The sequence below is a fragment of the Balaenoptera acutorostrata genome, chromosome 2 (assembly GCF_949987535.1).
Source record: "Balaenoptera acutorostrata chromosome 2, mBalAcu1.1, whole genome shotgun sequence".
NCBI classification, from domain to species: Eukaryota; Metazoa; Chordata; class Mammalia; order Artiodactyla; family Balaenopteridae; genus Balaenoptera; species Balaenoptera acutorostrata.
In genome coordinates, this window is record NC_080065.1 from 104,313,413 (window position 1) to 104,329,046 (window position 15,634).

Here is a 15,634-nt window from a genome sequence, read left to right on the forward strand (position 1 = left end):
TACAAGAAGAGTCCTAGGCAGAGGTCGGAGCTTCTGGTCTTCTCAGCTTGCCTCTAGCAGCAGGGGACCCCCACGCTATGAGCAGCCTGGGCAAGAGTTATCAGGGCCCTAGTGTTCTCAGCCTGCCATGGTGGAACACAGTCTCCACCCTACAAGTGGGGACAGGGTGGAGGAAGACAGCCCCGTAACTCTCAGCCACTTTTACCTGGAATTGAGCTTCTGCAACACAAGCTGGGGCCGGGGAGCCGGGGTGGGGGTAATAGGAAAAATGAGTGAGCTGCTCCTCCTAGGAAGACAGTGCAGCCCTATTCAGGGAACTGAGGGCAGAGGTAAAAGCTAGGTTAAATTGATGTAAAATCCAATTTACAAAATATTTTTAGGAAAAAAATATGTTTTTGGATAGAATTTGAGAACTAAAGAGTAACTAGAATTGTTTTATACAAGAGAAATGCTCAAGTCATTTAATGAATGATAATTTGCATTTATACAAGGATCACTTGTAAGTGTTAGGTTTTTCTAAAGAGTTTTGGATGCAGGCAAAGTTTGCATAAGAAAGTAAAGATATTCCCATAGTTACCTCAGCTACATTACACTTACGTCAGCCAGACTTTTCTATATATAACATATGTTATATATTAAAATATACAAATATAAACAGCATTTCAAATCCAAGGAACACATTCTGGTTCAAAGAAGTGTGGATTACTGAAATCCTACTCTATGAAATTACACATATGGTAAGTTCAAAATACAGATAAGGATATTTAACGACACATGTATCTCACTTATGAAGTCATAGCCTACCTTAGCTTTGTCTGACGTCCGTTTTCCACCAAAGCCTCCAGCGCCAACAACAAAGATGGAGAACTGATTATAACATATAAGTTCCTCCCCAGAGTAAGAGTAGACTGAAAAGCAAATGAAAAAAAAAAAAGAGGTTATTACCAAAAGACATAACTAGTTACCCAATATGTGATCAACAATCCTTTTAAAAGTTTCAGAAACAAAATCCAATTACTAAAAGGCTTTGCAATTTAAAGACACCCAAGTTTGGGATACAGAGCACTCATTTTAATCATTCACTACCAGTCTCTGGAAGGCAGAGAGAAGAGGATCTTGACAAATCCTTTCTGGACTATGAAACAGCAGTTCATCTCACCTCTTCTTAAAGTGCCCCAACTGCCTTTCATATTTCAATTCTCTCCTTCTCAAACCTTTCAAACAATTCCACTATAAAATGCAGACTAACACACATGAAAAGATGCTCATCATCGCTAATTATTAGAGAAATGCAAATCAAAACTACAACGAGGTACCACCTCACACTGGTCAGAATGACCATCATTAAAAAGTCTACAAATAACAAATGCTGGAGAGGGTGTGGAGAAAAGGGAACCCTCCTACACTGTTGGTAGGAATGTAAATTGGTGCAGCCACTATGGAAAACAGTATGGAGGTTCCTCAAAAAACGAAAAATAGAATTGCCATATGATCCAGCAATCCCACTCCTAGGCATATATCCAGACAAAACTATAATTCAAAAAGATGCATGCACCCTTATGTTCATAGCAACACTATTTACAATAGCCAAGACATGGAAACAACCTAAAAGTCCATCAACAGATGAATGGATAAAGAAGATGTGATACACAAACACACACACACTGGAATATTACTCAGCCATAAAAAAGACTGAAATAATGCCATCTGCAGCAACATGGATGCACCTAGAGATTATCATACCAAGAGAAGTCAGAAAGAGACAGACAAATACCATATGATATCACTTATATGTGGAATCTAAAATATGACACAAATGAACATATCTACAAAACAGAAACGGACTCAGAGATATAGAGAACAGACTTGTGGTGGCCTAGGGGAAGGGAAGGGAAGGTGGTGGAGGGATGGATTGGGAGTTTGGGATTAGCAGATGGAAACTATTATATATAGGATGGATAAACAACAAGGTCCTACTGTATTGCACAGGGAACTATATTCAATATCCTGTGATAAGCCATAATGGAAAAGAATACGAAAAAGTATGTATATATGTATAACTAAATCACTTTGCTGTACAGCAGAATTTAACACAACATTGTAAATCCACTAAAATTCAATAATTCAATAAAATTAAAAAATTAAAATAAAATACAGATAACCACACTCCCAAATTTTCAAACATTCTGCTGAAGTCCTCAATAGAGCCTGGAATGTAAAAGAAGAAATAAGTGAGAATGAAGGTATAAGCTTCAGGAGGGCAGGATCACGGCTTTTTTGCTCACCATCATATTTCCAGCAATTAGAATAGTAACTGGGACAGAAAAGGTACCTAATAAATATGTATTAAATTAATTAGTAAATCAATGAACAAACGATGTGACTGAGCAAGTTAGTGAATAAGTAAGCAAGTAATGAATGAAAGACAGCTGTCCCTCTTTCTACTGACTACTTTCCTGGTGACAGTTTGAGCATCACCTAAATCACCAGCACTATAAAACTAGGAATATGATTTTGAATTGTATAATAAGGAAAAATATAATTATAACAAAAAATAAGGGAAGTCATGGTGATTTGCATTTAAAATAAGACTTTTATCCTTATTACACAGAAAATTGGATATCTAATTTCATCTATATTTTATCTACAACTTCTAATACATTATTACCCATTACCAAGCTATAGCTAAATAAATGGAGTAGATCAAGAAAGAATAGTAAAAATTAAAGCTAAGGTTACTGCAAAACTTTTTTGTGGTAGACATTTGGTAGAATGGTGAGAAGACTAAAAGAAAACCAGGAGAGTTCCAGCCAAATGTTAGCCAATATTTGGAGTGGTAAGAAAATACCAAAACCTTAAAAAAGAAAGAAGAGGGGTAAGGAGGAAGAGGGAAAGAGAGAGAACAGACACATGTTCTATGTGTCTATGATGAAATACATAGTTTACTTTGTAAACTATGAGTTAACAAAAACAATGTACTAGAAAAATATTTAAGAGCATTAAAAATGTTCTCAATATATTATTAAGTAAAAACAAGGCAAGTTCCAAAACAACATATTCAGTATAACCTCCTATGTATTTAGAACAAAAATGATAAAGCCTACATTCCAAATACCAGACAAAAACTTTCCACTGTTATTTCCAAAATTTTTTATAATGTTTATCTATTTCTATTGTTCTTAAACTTTAAAACAAATAAATTCTAAGCAATGTATCTTTGGCTTATGTTTAGTTACTAGTATTTCAACATTCATTAAACTACTATCATCTTTTTTTCCACTGCAAATAAAATGTGGTTATGGTGTTTAAACCCCATTATAAGTTCAATAGGTTTGAATGTGCAAGGTTAAGAACCTAACTACCATTTATAAGAATGATTCAGGGGTCAAGTACGTTTGAAGTTCCAAAGAGCTAACACAGAAAAGAGTATCTACAACATAGCCTAATTATCAACTGAGGGCAGTCTATGTATTCATTCCTGCCAAAAAACATACTCTAGGAAGCATAATTCTCCTCTATGTTTGCTATACCAGCTACATTTCTCACCTCTGTGCTTTGGTTATGTTGTTACAAATCTCCTGAAATGTCCCACTCTCTGGACCTCTACCCCAATCTACTCCACCCCCTCCTCCCGTATTTTCTAAAAAAGCTTATGAATTTTTAGAACACTAATCTTGCTTTCTCACAATTGGAAGATAAATAGAAACTTATTAATCAACTTCTGTGATAAAGTATTACGTTACATACAAAGCCTATGAATCTAACAATATTATTATAAGAACTAGAAATGAGTTACCATCCATAAGCATTATTAAACCGGATCCTTTATCCAGGACGTCAGCAACAATTGCTTCACATTTTAATTTTCCTAAAAATGGAAAGTAAAATAATAAATAAATAAATAATAAATAAATAAGGAGACTGTTTTAAAGACCATAAGTTATATGAAGACATGAGAGAAATTAACATAACTTCCACTGTAAGTTCAGTAAAACTAAAAAATCATGATTTAGAATAATTTTCAATATAATGTTGAATCATAAACATTAAAAGCAATCAGAATACCTGAGTCACCAAATTTGAAACATCAATAATTCTGATACATTAGGTTGTAAAAAGTAACAATTTTCAATCATTCAATGAACACTTGTTAAGCATACAGCCAACACCAGCTACCCCATTCCTTCTCAAATCTCTACTCTATGGGCTTCAGTTAGACAGTGTTTCTTTCTAACTACTCTGTTCTTTTAGGGACTGTTCCATTATTTAACTGGTAATGTCTTGATGGATTAACAATTATTTGGGAGTGAACTCATAATCTTTTTCTCCAACCTGTTTTTCTCTTTTGTTCCCTATACGAATGAATGGTACTATCCACCCAACTGCCAAGCCAGAAACTTCAGCATGACCCCTGCCTCATAAAATAGTGTCTAAGTATGTGGCAAGACTGGAGTATGCAGAGACTGGGAGAACCTAGATTATATGAAAAGTTTCTGACTTCATCCTGAAGTCTATGAACAGCCATCTGGGGTTTTTAACAGGGAAGTGACAAATACACTTGCATTTTGGAAATAATATTCTGGCTGCAGTGAGATGAGCAGACCTGAAGGGAGCAAGAATGGAGGCAGAGAGCTTCCCTGGTGGCACAGTGGTTGAGAATCTGCCTGCTAATGCAGGGGACACGGGTTCGAGCCCTGGTCTGGGAAGATCCCACATGCCGCGGAGCAGCTGGGCCCGTGAGCCACAATTACTGAGCCTGCGCGTCTGGAGCCTGTGCTCTGCAACAGGAGGCCGCGATAGTGAGAGGCCCGTGCACCGCAATGAAGAGTGGCCCCCGCTTGCCGCAACTAGAGAAAGCCCTTGCACAGAAACGAAGACCCAACACAGCCAAAAATAAATAAATAAATAAACTCCAATCTCTTTAAAAAAAAAAAAAAAAGAATGGAGGCAGAGAGAACACTTAGAAAGTGAGAGATGATGGTGGTCAAAGTGAGGGGGACAGAAATAGGATTCTAAATGTATTGAAGGGAGAGAATCAAAGAACTTGGTACCCGCCTGGGTATGAAAGATGGTAAAAGAAACGCTAAGGATACCTAGATTGCTGTCACTTTCACCTCCTAAATCTCTCTCTGCTTCTCCCACTTCTCTCCATCTCTCCACCACCACCTTAGCCTAAGCTACCATCATTTCATTTGAACTACCACAACAGACTTCTAACTAGGTACCTACATGTCCACTCTGACCAACTTTAAAACATGCTCTCCTATTATGTCTGAAGTTATTTTTTCCCAAAGTCAACCTGATTACCAACCTGATTATGCTAAATCCTTCTATTTTAAGTTCTAATGGTATCACGTATGTTTCATCTGTAATGTTTATCACATATAGTTGCAAGTGTACATTTATTTGTGTGGCTTTTTGACTATTGGCTGCCCTCCCCACCAGCTAGGTTATATGCTCCGTGAGGGCAGAGTCCAGATTTACTTCCATTCTCCATTTATTCACAACCCTAGCAGAAAGTTTAGAAGTTAGGAAGTAATCAATAAATATTCATTGTCAAATTGCTGGTGACCTCCTCAGGTGATCAACTCCACATCCAATCAAACACCAAGCCCACTCCCTACATATCTCTATAATTTCTCCACTTATATCCATCCCCATGCCCACAATCCTATTCAATCAACCACGGTCTCTAACCTAGATTATTACAACAGTCTCTTAGAAAATCTCCTTCTCTCTATCTCATTCCCTTAAAATCCAAGCATTACAAACATGAGCCAGAGTTGATGCTTTCTAAAATCCATGTTTGATCATATAATTCTCTCCTTTCAGTCCTTCAGTGGTTATCTATTGTCTTTAAAATAAAAGCCAAACTTCTTCACCTGACCACACACTGCACACTGCCTCAGATTAAAAAAAGGGCTGTGTGAAAACTTAGGCTGTAACACTAAACTGAAGACTCAAACTGAGACGGTGGAGCAGGAGGACACGGAACTCACCTCCCCACCAACAAACACATCAAAAATACATCTACATGTAGAACAATTCTCACCGAAAACTAAGTGCAGACTAACAGAAAGACCTGTACAACCAAGACTATAAGAAAGACCCACCGGTAATTGGGTAGAAAGGGAAGAAAAGCGATCAGGTCAGGACCTGTGTCCCTGAGAGGGGACTCAGAGGAAAAAGGAGATTACACGGGAAGAGACCTTCCCTGGGGAGTGAGCAGTTCAAGCCACACATTGGGCGCCCCAGCCCTGGTGTCCAACAAGGGGAACACGAGTCCCCTTGGCTGGTTGGAGGGCCAGTGGGATTAACAGGAGGGCTGTGGGAAGCCTGGACTCCGGAAGCACGTGAACACTTACGTGCCCCTGAGGCAGGGCAGAGAGGGCAGACTGAAACCACTTGGGTAGCTGACTGGTTTCCTACGACTGCCCTGGTCCCCAGCCTGAGCTGAGAGAACACGCCAGCACCATGTGCCTCATGTCGCAGCTTCACACTCTGGGCTGCCATGATTGAGGAAAAGGCTCAGCCATGAGACACTGAGGAGGTTCAAACTCTACATGGCAACTGAGCAGCGAGGGGGCAGCAATTACTGGTGGCTGCACAGGGGCCCCAGATCTCTGATGGTGGCCATGCCAAACGAAACCCATGCTCCGGGAATATTACTCAGCCATAAAAAGAAACGAAATGGAGTTATTTGTAGTGAGGTGGATGGAGTTAGAGTCTGTCATACAGAGTGAAGTAAGTCAGAAAGAGAAAAACAAATACTGTATGCTAACACATATATATGGAATCTAAGGGGGGAAAAAAAAAGGGTCATGAAGAACCTAGTGGCAAGACGGGAATAAAGACACAGACCTACTAGAGAATGGACTTGAGGATATGGGGAGGGGGAAGGGTAAGATGTGACAAAGTGAGAGAGTGGCATGGACATATATACACTACCAAACGTAAAATACATAGCTAGTGGGAAGTAACCACATAGCACAGGGAGATCAGCTCTGTGTTTTGTGACCACCTAGAGAGGTGGGATAGGGAGGGTGGGAGGGAGGGAGATGCAAGAGGGAAGAGATATGGGAACATATGTATATGTATAACTGATTCACTTTGTTATAAAGCAGAAACTAACACACCATTGTAAAGCAATTATACTCCAATAAAGATGTTAAAAAAAACAAACAAACAAAACAAAACCATGCTCTGACCGTCACTGATTACCCACACCTGCCCCTCTTGCTCCACCACTGCTCCCCTCTGGAGTAAGGGTGCCAGTGCTGGGAGCGGGGGGAAGCACACACTTAAAGGAAACTTAGCCAGCTCAGACCCGACCCTCAGGGCTTCTGCTCCAGCAACTTGGGACCTGCCCCCGCACCAAATAGTGGGGTAACAGCCACTAAGCAGAGGGGAAGCTCTACCTAACATCTGGCTTGGCCCTACCCCTCCATCTCCAGCCCCACCCCCTACCAAGATGACAGCTGCCAGCACACCTTGAGAAAAGACATAAGTTGTGCTCACATCAAATCCAGCTCTCCCATCAATGCCACTGGGCACATGCAGACTGTATAGGGACATGCCCACAAAAGAACACCCCTTCAAGACCACCATAGGTAACTATTTCACCAAATTTCAATAGATAAAGAAATAGATAAGCAAAATGAAAAGACAGAGGAATCTGTTTCCACTGAAAGAGCAAGAGAAAACTCCTGAAAAAAACAACTAATGAAATAGAAATAAACAATTTACCAGATAAAGAATTCAAAGCATTAGTAATAAGAATGCTAACTGAATTATGGAAAAGAATAGCTGACTACAGTGACAGTTTTAACAAGGAGCTAGAAAATTCTAAAAAGAACCAATCAGAACTGAAGAATACAACAACTGAAAAGAAAAACACACTAAAAGGAATTAACAGCACACTAGGTGATACAGAAGAACACATAAGTGATCTGGAAGATAGAAAATGGAAATCACCCAATCAGAACAGCAAAAAGAACAAAGATGAGAACATTTTAAAGGATCTTTGGGGTAACATCATGCATACCAACTTTCCATTATAGGGGTCCCAGAAGGAGAAGAAAGGGAGAAGGGGGTAAAAATATATTTAATGAAAATTATGGCTGAAAATTTCCAAAGTCTGAAGAAGGAAACAGATAGCCAGGTACAGGAAACACAGAGGGTCCCAAACAAGATGAATCCAAACAGACCCGCACCAAGACATATCATAATAAAAATGGCAAAACTTAAAGAGAGAATTCTAGAGGCAGCAAAAGAAAAACAAAGAGCATATACAAGGGAATGCCCATAAGGCTATCAGCTGATTGTTCTGCAGAAACTTTGCAGGCCAGAAGGGAGTGGCATGGTATATTTAAAGTGCTGAAAGGGAAAAACCTACAACTTAGGATACTCTGCCCAGCAAGATTATCCTTCAGAATTGAAGGGGAGATAAAGAACTTCTTGAATAAGCATCAATACTAAAGCAACCCTAAAAGAAATGTTAAAGGGTCTTCTCTAAGTGGAAAAGAAAAAGCTATAACAAGAATTAAGTATCTATAGAAAAGAAAAAATCCCATTAGTAAAGGCAAATATATAGGGAAGGCTGAGGCTCAACCACTTAAATAAGCTAGTACAAAGACTAAAACAAAAAAAATTGTAAAATCAAGTATAACTACAATAATCAGTAAAGGGATAAACATGAAGATGTAAACTATGACATCAAAAACACAAGTATAGGGGCTTCCCTGGTGGCGCAGTGGTTGAGAATCTGCCTGCCAATGCAGGGGACACGGGTTCGAGCCCTGGTCTGGGAAGATCCCACATGCCACGGAGCAACTGGGCCCGTGAGCCACAATTACTGAGCCTGCGCATCTGGAGCCTGTGCTCCACAACAAGAGAGGCCGTGATAGTGAGAGGCCTGCACACCGTGATGAAGAGTGGCCCCCGCTTGCCACAACTAGAGAAAGCCCTTGCACAGAAACGAAGACCCAACACAGCCATAAAAATTAATTAATTAAAAAAAAAAAAAACACAAAGTATGGGGGAAGCGAGTAAAAAATGTAGAGCTTTTAAAATGTGTTTGAACTTAAGGGACTACCTGGTTTAAAACAAATAAACACAGTCATAGATCAACATCTATGAGCCCCATGGTAACCACAAATCAAAAATCTACAACAGATACTCAAAAACAAAAGAGAAAGGAACACAAGCAAAAGAAAAGCATGAAACCACAAAGGAAAAAACTAAAAGAAGAAGAAAAAAACAGCGAAGAACTACAAAAACAACCAGAAACAAGTAACACTAACACTGAAACAGAACTATTCAGCATTAAGCAATACAAATTTTTTTTTAATCTCAAAAAAAATTAAAGTACAATTCTAGCTATTTGCTGACCTCTACATTATATAATGTGAAATGAAAAAGACTTTTTTTTTATTTTACCACCTTACATGGTCAGTATATAATTAATATTCTGACATCAGAGTAGCAACATAAAACAAACATATCAAAGTAAAGTGAAAAGATAATGAGAAGATTTACTGAACAAGTAAGATATTATTGAGAAAAATAAACTGATTATTAAGACAGCCTTGGTTTTACTTACTCTAAAAGAAAATAGAAAAAAGTTAATTACAAGACATTCTGTATCTTTTAACATTGTTTGCGTTATGAAAAACAGTACCAACACAAATACCTGAGAAAAGAATGAAGAATCATATTCATGGGAATCATAACTGATTATACACAATCACTAAGTTTAGGACACACACAGAATATGCTCCTTTCAATTGTTGACCAGATGTTTAGTATTTTGAAATAATTTATTAAATAAGACTATTCAAATAGGACAAAGTTTAAGGCAACCAAAATAGGTACTAGTTAACATCAATCTACTCTAATGGCTGACATGCACATGAATAACTTATAATATAGTTTATTTAGGTTGCTCTATGCCAGTTTAACACATTGACACAGTTTGGAAGGTTAGTCAGAAAATAAAACGATCAAGAACTCACCTGCTCTGGGAAGTGGTTTATATAACTCCAAGTACTGCTCCCCATGAAGAACCTACGTTAGGGTAAGCAAAATTTTATTAGTAGACTTTCTTTTTCCACAGCTTCTTCTGTGGATACCGCTAATCACAAGTGGCATTTCACTGTCCACACGTTCACGCGACTACTTCCCCCAAACTATCTGTCTCAATTTGGCTCCCACTTCTTAATTATATGATTCAGAAATAATCAGTCCCCCAATCTAAAGACTGTCAGCTCTCTAGAATAGAAAAGATACATTTGTGTTCTTTCTTGACATTCATAAATTTTTGTTGACTGATAACTGTGGATTATTTGCCAATGGAGACACTAAACTAGGCGTATTTCCAGTGCTCGTCACTGCGCCTGGAACACAGCAGGTATCCAATAAATATCTATTGAATAAAAATGAACAAATAGGTCAGTACTAGTAATTTCAGGTCACACCTGCCAAATACAAATGACACAACCAAAACATTAATATAAATCTTACAACCACAGTCAAGTAAAAGCACTGCCAATGTCAACATTTCCTTAGTGTAAGAGTAAATACTGAAGACCCCGTGCAACATCAGAGCCACTTAACTTCAATGTATCAAAGCAAGAATATAAAAATATATGTAGGAATACAATAGGACAGTAAAAACAAAACCTGACCCATATATCCGAATGACCACACTCAACTGCTATGGGACAGTTTAATTCCCAGTCTTCCTCAGAACCCAGAAGGGAAAAAGAAAAGGGGTGAGGGTAGTGATGGGAGGACAAATGAAAGACTGCCTCACTATCATACGACCTGGAAGCTCAAGGTTAGGAAGACTGGGATTCAAATCCCAAGACGGCTATCATTCCCAGTGACAGATTTTGAACACTATTCATGATTTCCAACTCCTTCCAACTCTGAGGAAGAATTCTGAAACATTTACTTTAATTGTTTGTACTGACATTACCCAAACAGAAGAACTGTATGCAACAAATACCATGGGAGAGTGACTAAAACAACAAACTGCCTGGCATCTATTCCTTGCCTCCCTCCCAACTTCATCGAATACTTTAATAAAATAACCGTAGATTCTCATAGACTCAGAGCAGCAATGAGCTAATCGATCCTCCAGTAAATGGGTTCTCCAATCAGTCAAAATCACAGAAATCAGTTCAAAAGTCTACGATTCAACAGTTATCAACTGGACTCATGGCCTGACCCTCACTTCAAGAAATAAAATAACCCCAAAGCCTTCTCACAATTGTTTGCTCCTCCCTTCTTGAAACCATTTATTCACTTTGCTTCTCAAATACCACACTCTCCTGATACGCCTCATACCTCACCAGCCACTCCTTCCCAGTCTCTCTTGCTCACTCCTCCTCATCTCTTCCACCTCTCACCTCTCACCAAACTCAGGCTTTTCTCTACTTACGTTCACACATGGGTGATTTCACCCAGCCTCATGTCTTTAAAGCTCACTTAAATGCTACCAATCCCAGTAGGGCCTCCCCCGCAAACTCTAAACTCACATATTTAACTGCCCACTGTATACCTCCACTTGAATGTGTACTAGGCATCTCAAATCTGTCCAAAACCAACTCCTGATCATCCCCACCTTAAAGTAACTGTATATATCTATTTTATTATACATAGTAATATATCATACATGTTACTACTACTATACATGTTAAATACATTGTATGTAATTAATTCTAAATATATGGGTATATATGCATATATATCATCCCAGTTAACCAGACCAAAAACCTTCTTCCTTGACTCCTCTTTCTGTCCATGCATATCCAGACTAGTGCTGGAATTACCATAATCAACTCCAAACTGGTTTCCCTGCTTCCATGCTTGGCTCCCATAAATCTATTCTCCACAGAGGAGCAAAAATGAGCCTGTGAGTGAACATAGCCAGATCATACCACTCCTCAGTTCAAAGCACTACAGATGGCCTCCCATGTTAATCAGAGTATGAGGTGAAATTCTTACGATGACTACAAGGCCCTCTTCTCCTACCACTGCCCCCTTGCTCATTCTATAGCTGTATCAACCCCCTTGCTGTTCCAAAAACAAGGTAAGTATGCACCTGCCTCCAGGCCTTTTACACCTGTTCTCTCTGCTTCAAATATTCTTCACTCTTGCTCCTTCATCACTATCGTCAGGTGAGGATTATCATACCCACTTTATAGATAAGGAAACTGAAGCTTAGAGAAGTTATTTACCCTTGGTCAAATAGCATGTAATGGCAGAGAGAGAATTAGTAACATTATGCCAGGGTTATGGACTGTACATAATTATTGTTGTCTTCTTTTTGCTTGCCTTTTCAACTAACTCTCTACCCTTTTTTTCTTTTTAAGAAAAATCAAAAGACATGCTAAATCTTTATCCTTGAATCCACCACTATAAACTATTGTATTAAGACACCACACACACACACACACACACACACACACACACATACACAGCATGTGACATTTACCAATCATATTTAAAGAAAGAGAAGAAGAGCAAAATAAAGGTTTCTTATTATGCATACCTTTGCCAAGTTGACTGAGAGCCCAGGAATCTCTGCTAATCCTCCACCCATTATAGATTTCTGAGCTAGAATAACTCCGAAGGTAGGCAAACAGGAGAAATCAGAACTCCCTTCATAAATAAATTTCAAATCTTTCGGTTCCTTGATAGATGCTCCCACTCCAAGGGCATACATAATAGTGTCCAGTTCCGTATAAGAAGAAGAAAATGGAGGAAGTTTATGGCCAATAGCTCCAGCCTATGGAACAATTGTAGAAAGTTATTTTTTTCACTGATATTCTTGTCAAATCTTTAAATTTCTGACTTTTCAAAACTATTAACTGCTACATACTTAGCTTTGTGAATAGAATGTCATTTTACTAAATCTGATAGGGTATCATAATTGTTTCACTATATTTTTTAAATAAAATCAATTATAATGTATGGAAAAAGACTTCATTTACAAATAAGTACTTTTTTCTTGCTCGCTTCTTGTTAACAGATAGTATATCTCATTTTCAACTTTCCTGTCTCTGATGATGGAAAAGCCTATTAATACAGTGACTGTTAGCTACTCAAAATTACAAAAAATAAAAAACTTATTATAAACAGGGATAATGAATGGCTCTATAAGATCTATTTTATAAAAGTCAGTAGAAACAGATGAGCAAAACACTGCTTAATGCTTGTAAATCAGACTCCCTCATAATGGTTTTGGTTATAATTAGATTTTACCATAAGCTCCTACCCAGGACTGTCCTTTATCTAATTGGATATTGTATTTTTCTATTTAGTGATGACATGCCTAACTAATTTGTGAAGCATATGTTAGGTTCTAAAAGAATCATGTCCAATTTTTGATCACTTTCATTCTAAAGCAAGAGTCAGCAAACAACAGCTGAGAATTAAGAATGGTTTTTACATTTTTTTAAGAGTGGTCTAAAAAAAGAAAAAGAAGATTATGTGTCAGAAACAGTACGTGGTCCATAAAGCCTAAAATATTTACCATCTGGCCCTTTACCAAAAAAGTTTGCCAACCCCTACTCTAAAGTAAAATCACATTTATAAACTGATCATATTCTCAGGGTTACAATTAGATTGTTTATTTCATCACTATGTCTCCCCTGAGTCACAAAACACCACAACTGAATGTGTCAAATGACTTATGTCTTATTATTTATGCACTATAATTTTTTTTAAAAAAAAGAAGTACTGGACATAGTTAATCAGCAAACTTCACAAGAGCTATAACCACAGCTCTCTTAGAATTTCTGACACAATGGGAGACTTTTTACTTGCAGCCATGTTGAAATATTTCCAAAATACAATCTGTCAATGCTTTTCCTTAAAAGAAATGACTCAAAAGAGGCACTAAGTTAAATATCCTTTTCTAAAGAGTTAGAAAGTGACTGAAGGACGATTATCAAAAATGCTCCAAAAAACAAAAAATACGCTTGTTTATTACACTGAAGAAGAGAAAGTAAAAGTTACATTTAATATTTTAGCTTTACGTTCATTCAAATTTTATAAACATTCATTACATGTTCTATAAAGTTTTATGGTCACTCACCTTTCCTATTTAACAATAAATTAATAGCTTGGAAAAGCATTTTTTGCATAAAAGAAAAGAAAAAAGAAAAAAAGGAAAGAAAAGAAAAAAGTCTCCAAAGAAGGCAAAGCGTTAGGCTTTCTCTTCCACTTACAAATCCTGATGTAGCTGTTGATGTCACATTACTGGTATGATTTGCCGAAACTCCTCCATCTGAATCTATTTTATTTAGAGCTTCAATTATACCGTCAATTGAGTCTAAAAAAAAAGAATAAACAACAATAATAATGCTTTTTTCCATCAACAGACGAATGGATAAAGATGTGGTACATATATACAATAGAATATTACTCAGTCATAAAAAAAGAATGAAATAATGCCATTTGCAGTGACATGGATGGACCTAGAGATTGTCATACTGAGTGAAGTCAGAAGGAGAAAGACAAATATCTATGATATCACTTATATGTGGAATCTAAAAAAATGGTACAAATGAACTTATTTACGTAACAGAAACAGAGTTATAGATGTAGAAAACATACTTATGGTTACCAAGTGAGAGGGAGACAGGGAGGGATAAATTGGGAGACTGGGATTGACATATAAATACTACTATATATAAAATAGATAACTAATAAGAACCTACTGTATAGCACAGGGAACTCTACTCAATACTCTATAATGACCTATATGGGAAAAGAATCTAAAAAACAGTGGATATATGTATACGTATAACGGATTCACTTTGCTATACAGCAGGAACTAACACAACATTGTAAATCAACTATACTCCAATAAAAATTAATTAAAAGAAAAATCAGTCCCACTAGGGTGTGGGAAGAGCATTTGCATATGTGAAATATCTAGCCAGTTATTTTACAGTGCTATTGAAATAGTGACCCACAGGACAAACTTCCAGATTTTTCCTATATAGTTGAACTATATTTCATTTGTACTGAAAAAAAATTTAAATCATGAATGATTCAAGTCAATCAACTTCAGGATAAATAAGGATGAACGAACTGAATTTTCTCTTTAGGATCACTGGAATTTAAATAAGACAGAGTGCTTTGGTAAACCTATTACATAAAGATCATAAAAGCATCATCTTTCAAATATCCTAAAGAGCTAATATTCTCCTGGTGAAATCCAAATAAATGTAAGCTATTTCCAAAAAAAAAAAAAAAAAAAGCTTTTGTTACAGACGTGACTAAGAAAAGCTACAATGCTTTAGACAATCATTCCTATAACATCCAGCAAGCCTGCTGCAGAACCTTCACTGGCATTCATGAACTGACTGTACGATGTCAGGCTATTGCAGGAAAAAATCGTGAGACTCTGAACAGACCAAAGATAACTGGGTGTTTCCAACATACTCTCCCCAGGTTATGATTCCAAAGAGGCTCTGAGCTTTGCAGTCTTTGAGTGATTTTTACAACTCTGTAAAGTCGGATCCTTGTCCACAGATGTGCAATTTCCATCTGGTGGAGGGACAACTAATTTTCCTTCTCTCCCCACCATCACCCCTCCTCCAGGATGCAACAATGTCAA

The 15,634-nt window shown here is 37.5% G+C and overlaps 1 protein-coding gene across 1 annotated transcript in view; it reads right to left on the reverse strand.

The window, feature by feature from the left end:
• LOC130707151 (peroxisomal multifunctional enzyme type 2-like) overlaps window positions 1-15,634 on the reverse strand; it is a 49,646-nt gene that overhangs the window by 14,435 nt on the left and 19,577 nt on the right. The window contains exons 10-14 of the mRNA XM_057540375.1: window positions 14,238-14,341; window positions 12,557-12,793; window positions 10,014-10,065; window positions 3,797-3,868; window positions 805-908 (exon numbers count right to left, since the gene is read on the reverse strand). Of these exons, the coding sequence (XP_057396358.1) occupies window positions 805-908; window positions 3,797-3,868; window positions 10,014-10,065; window positions 12,557-12,793; window positions 14,238-14,341 (569 nt within the window). The remainder of the gene's footprint in view (window positions 1-804; window positions 909-3,796; window positions 3,869-10,013; window positions 10,066-12,556; window positions 12,794-14,237; window positions 14,342-15,634) is intronic.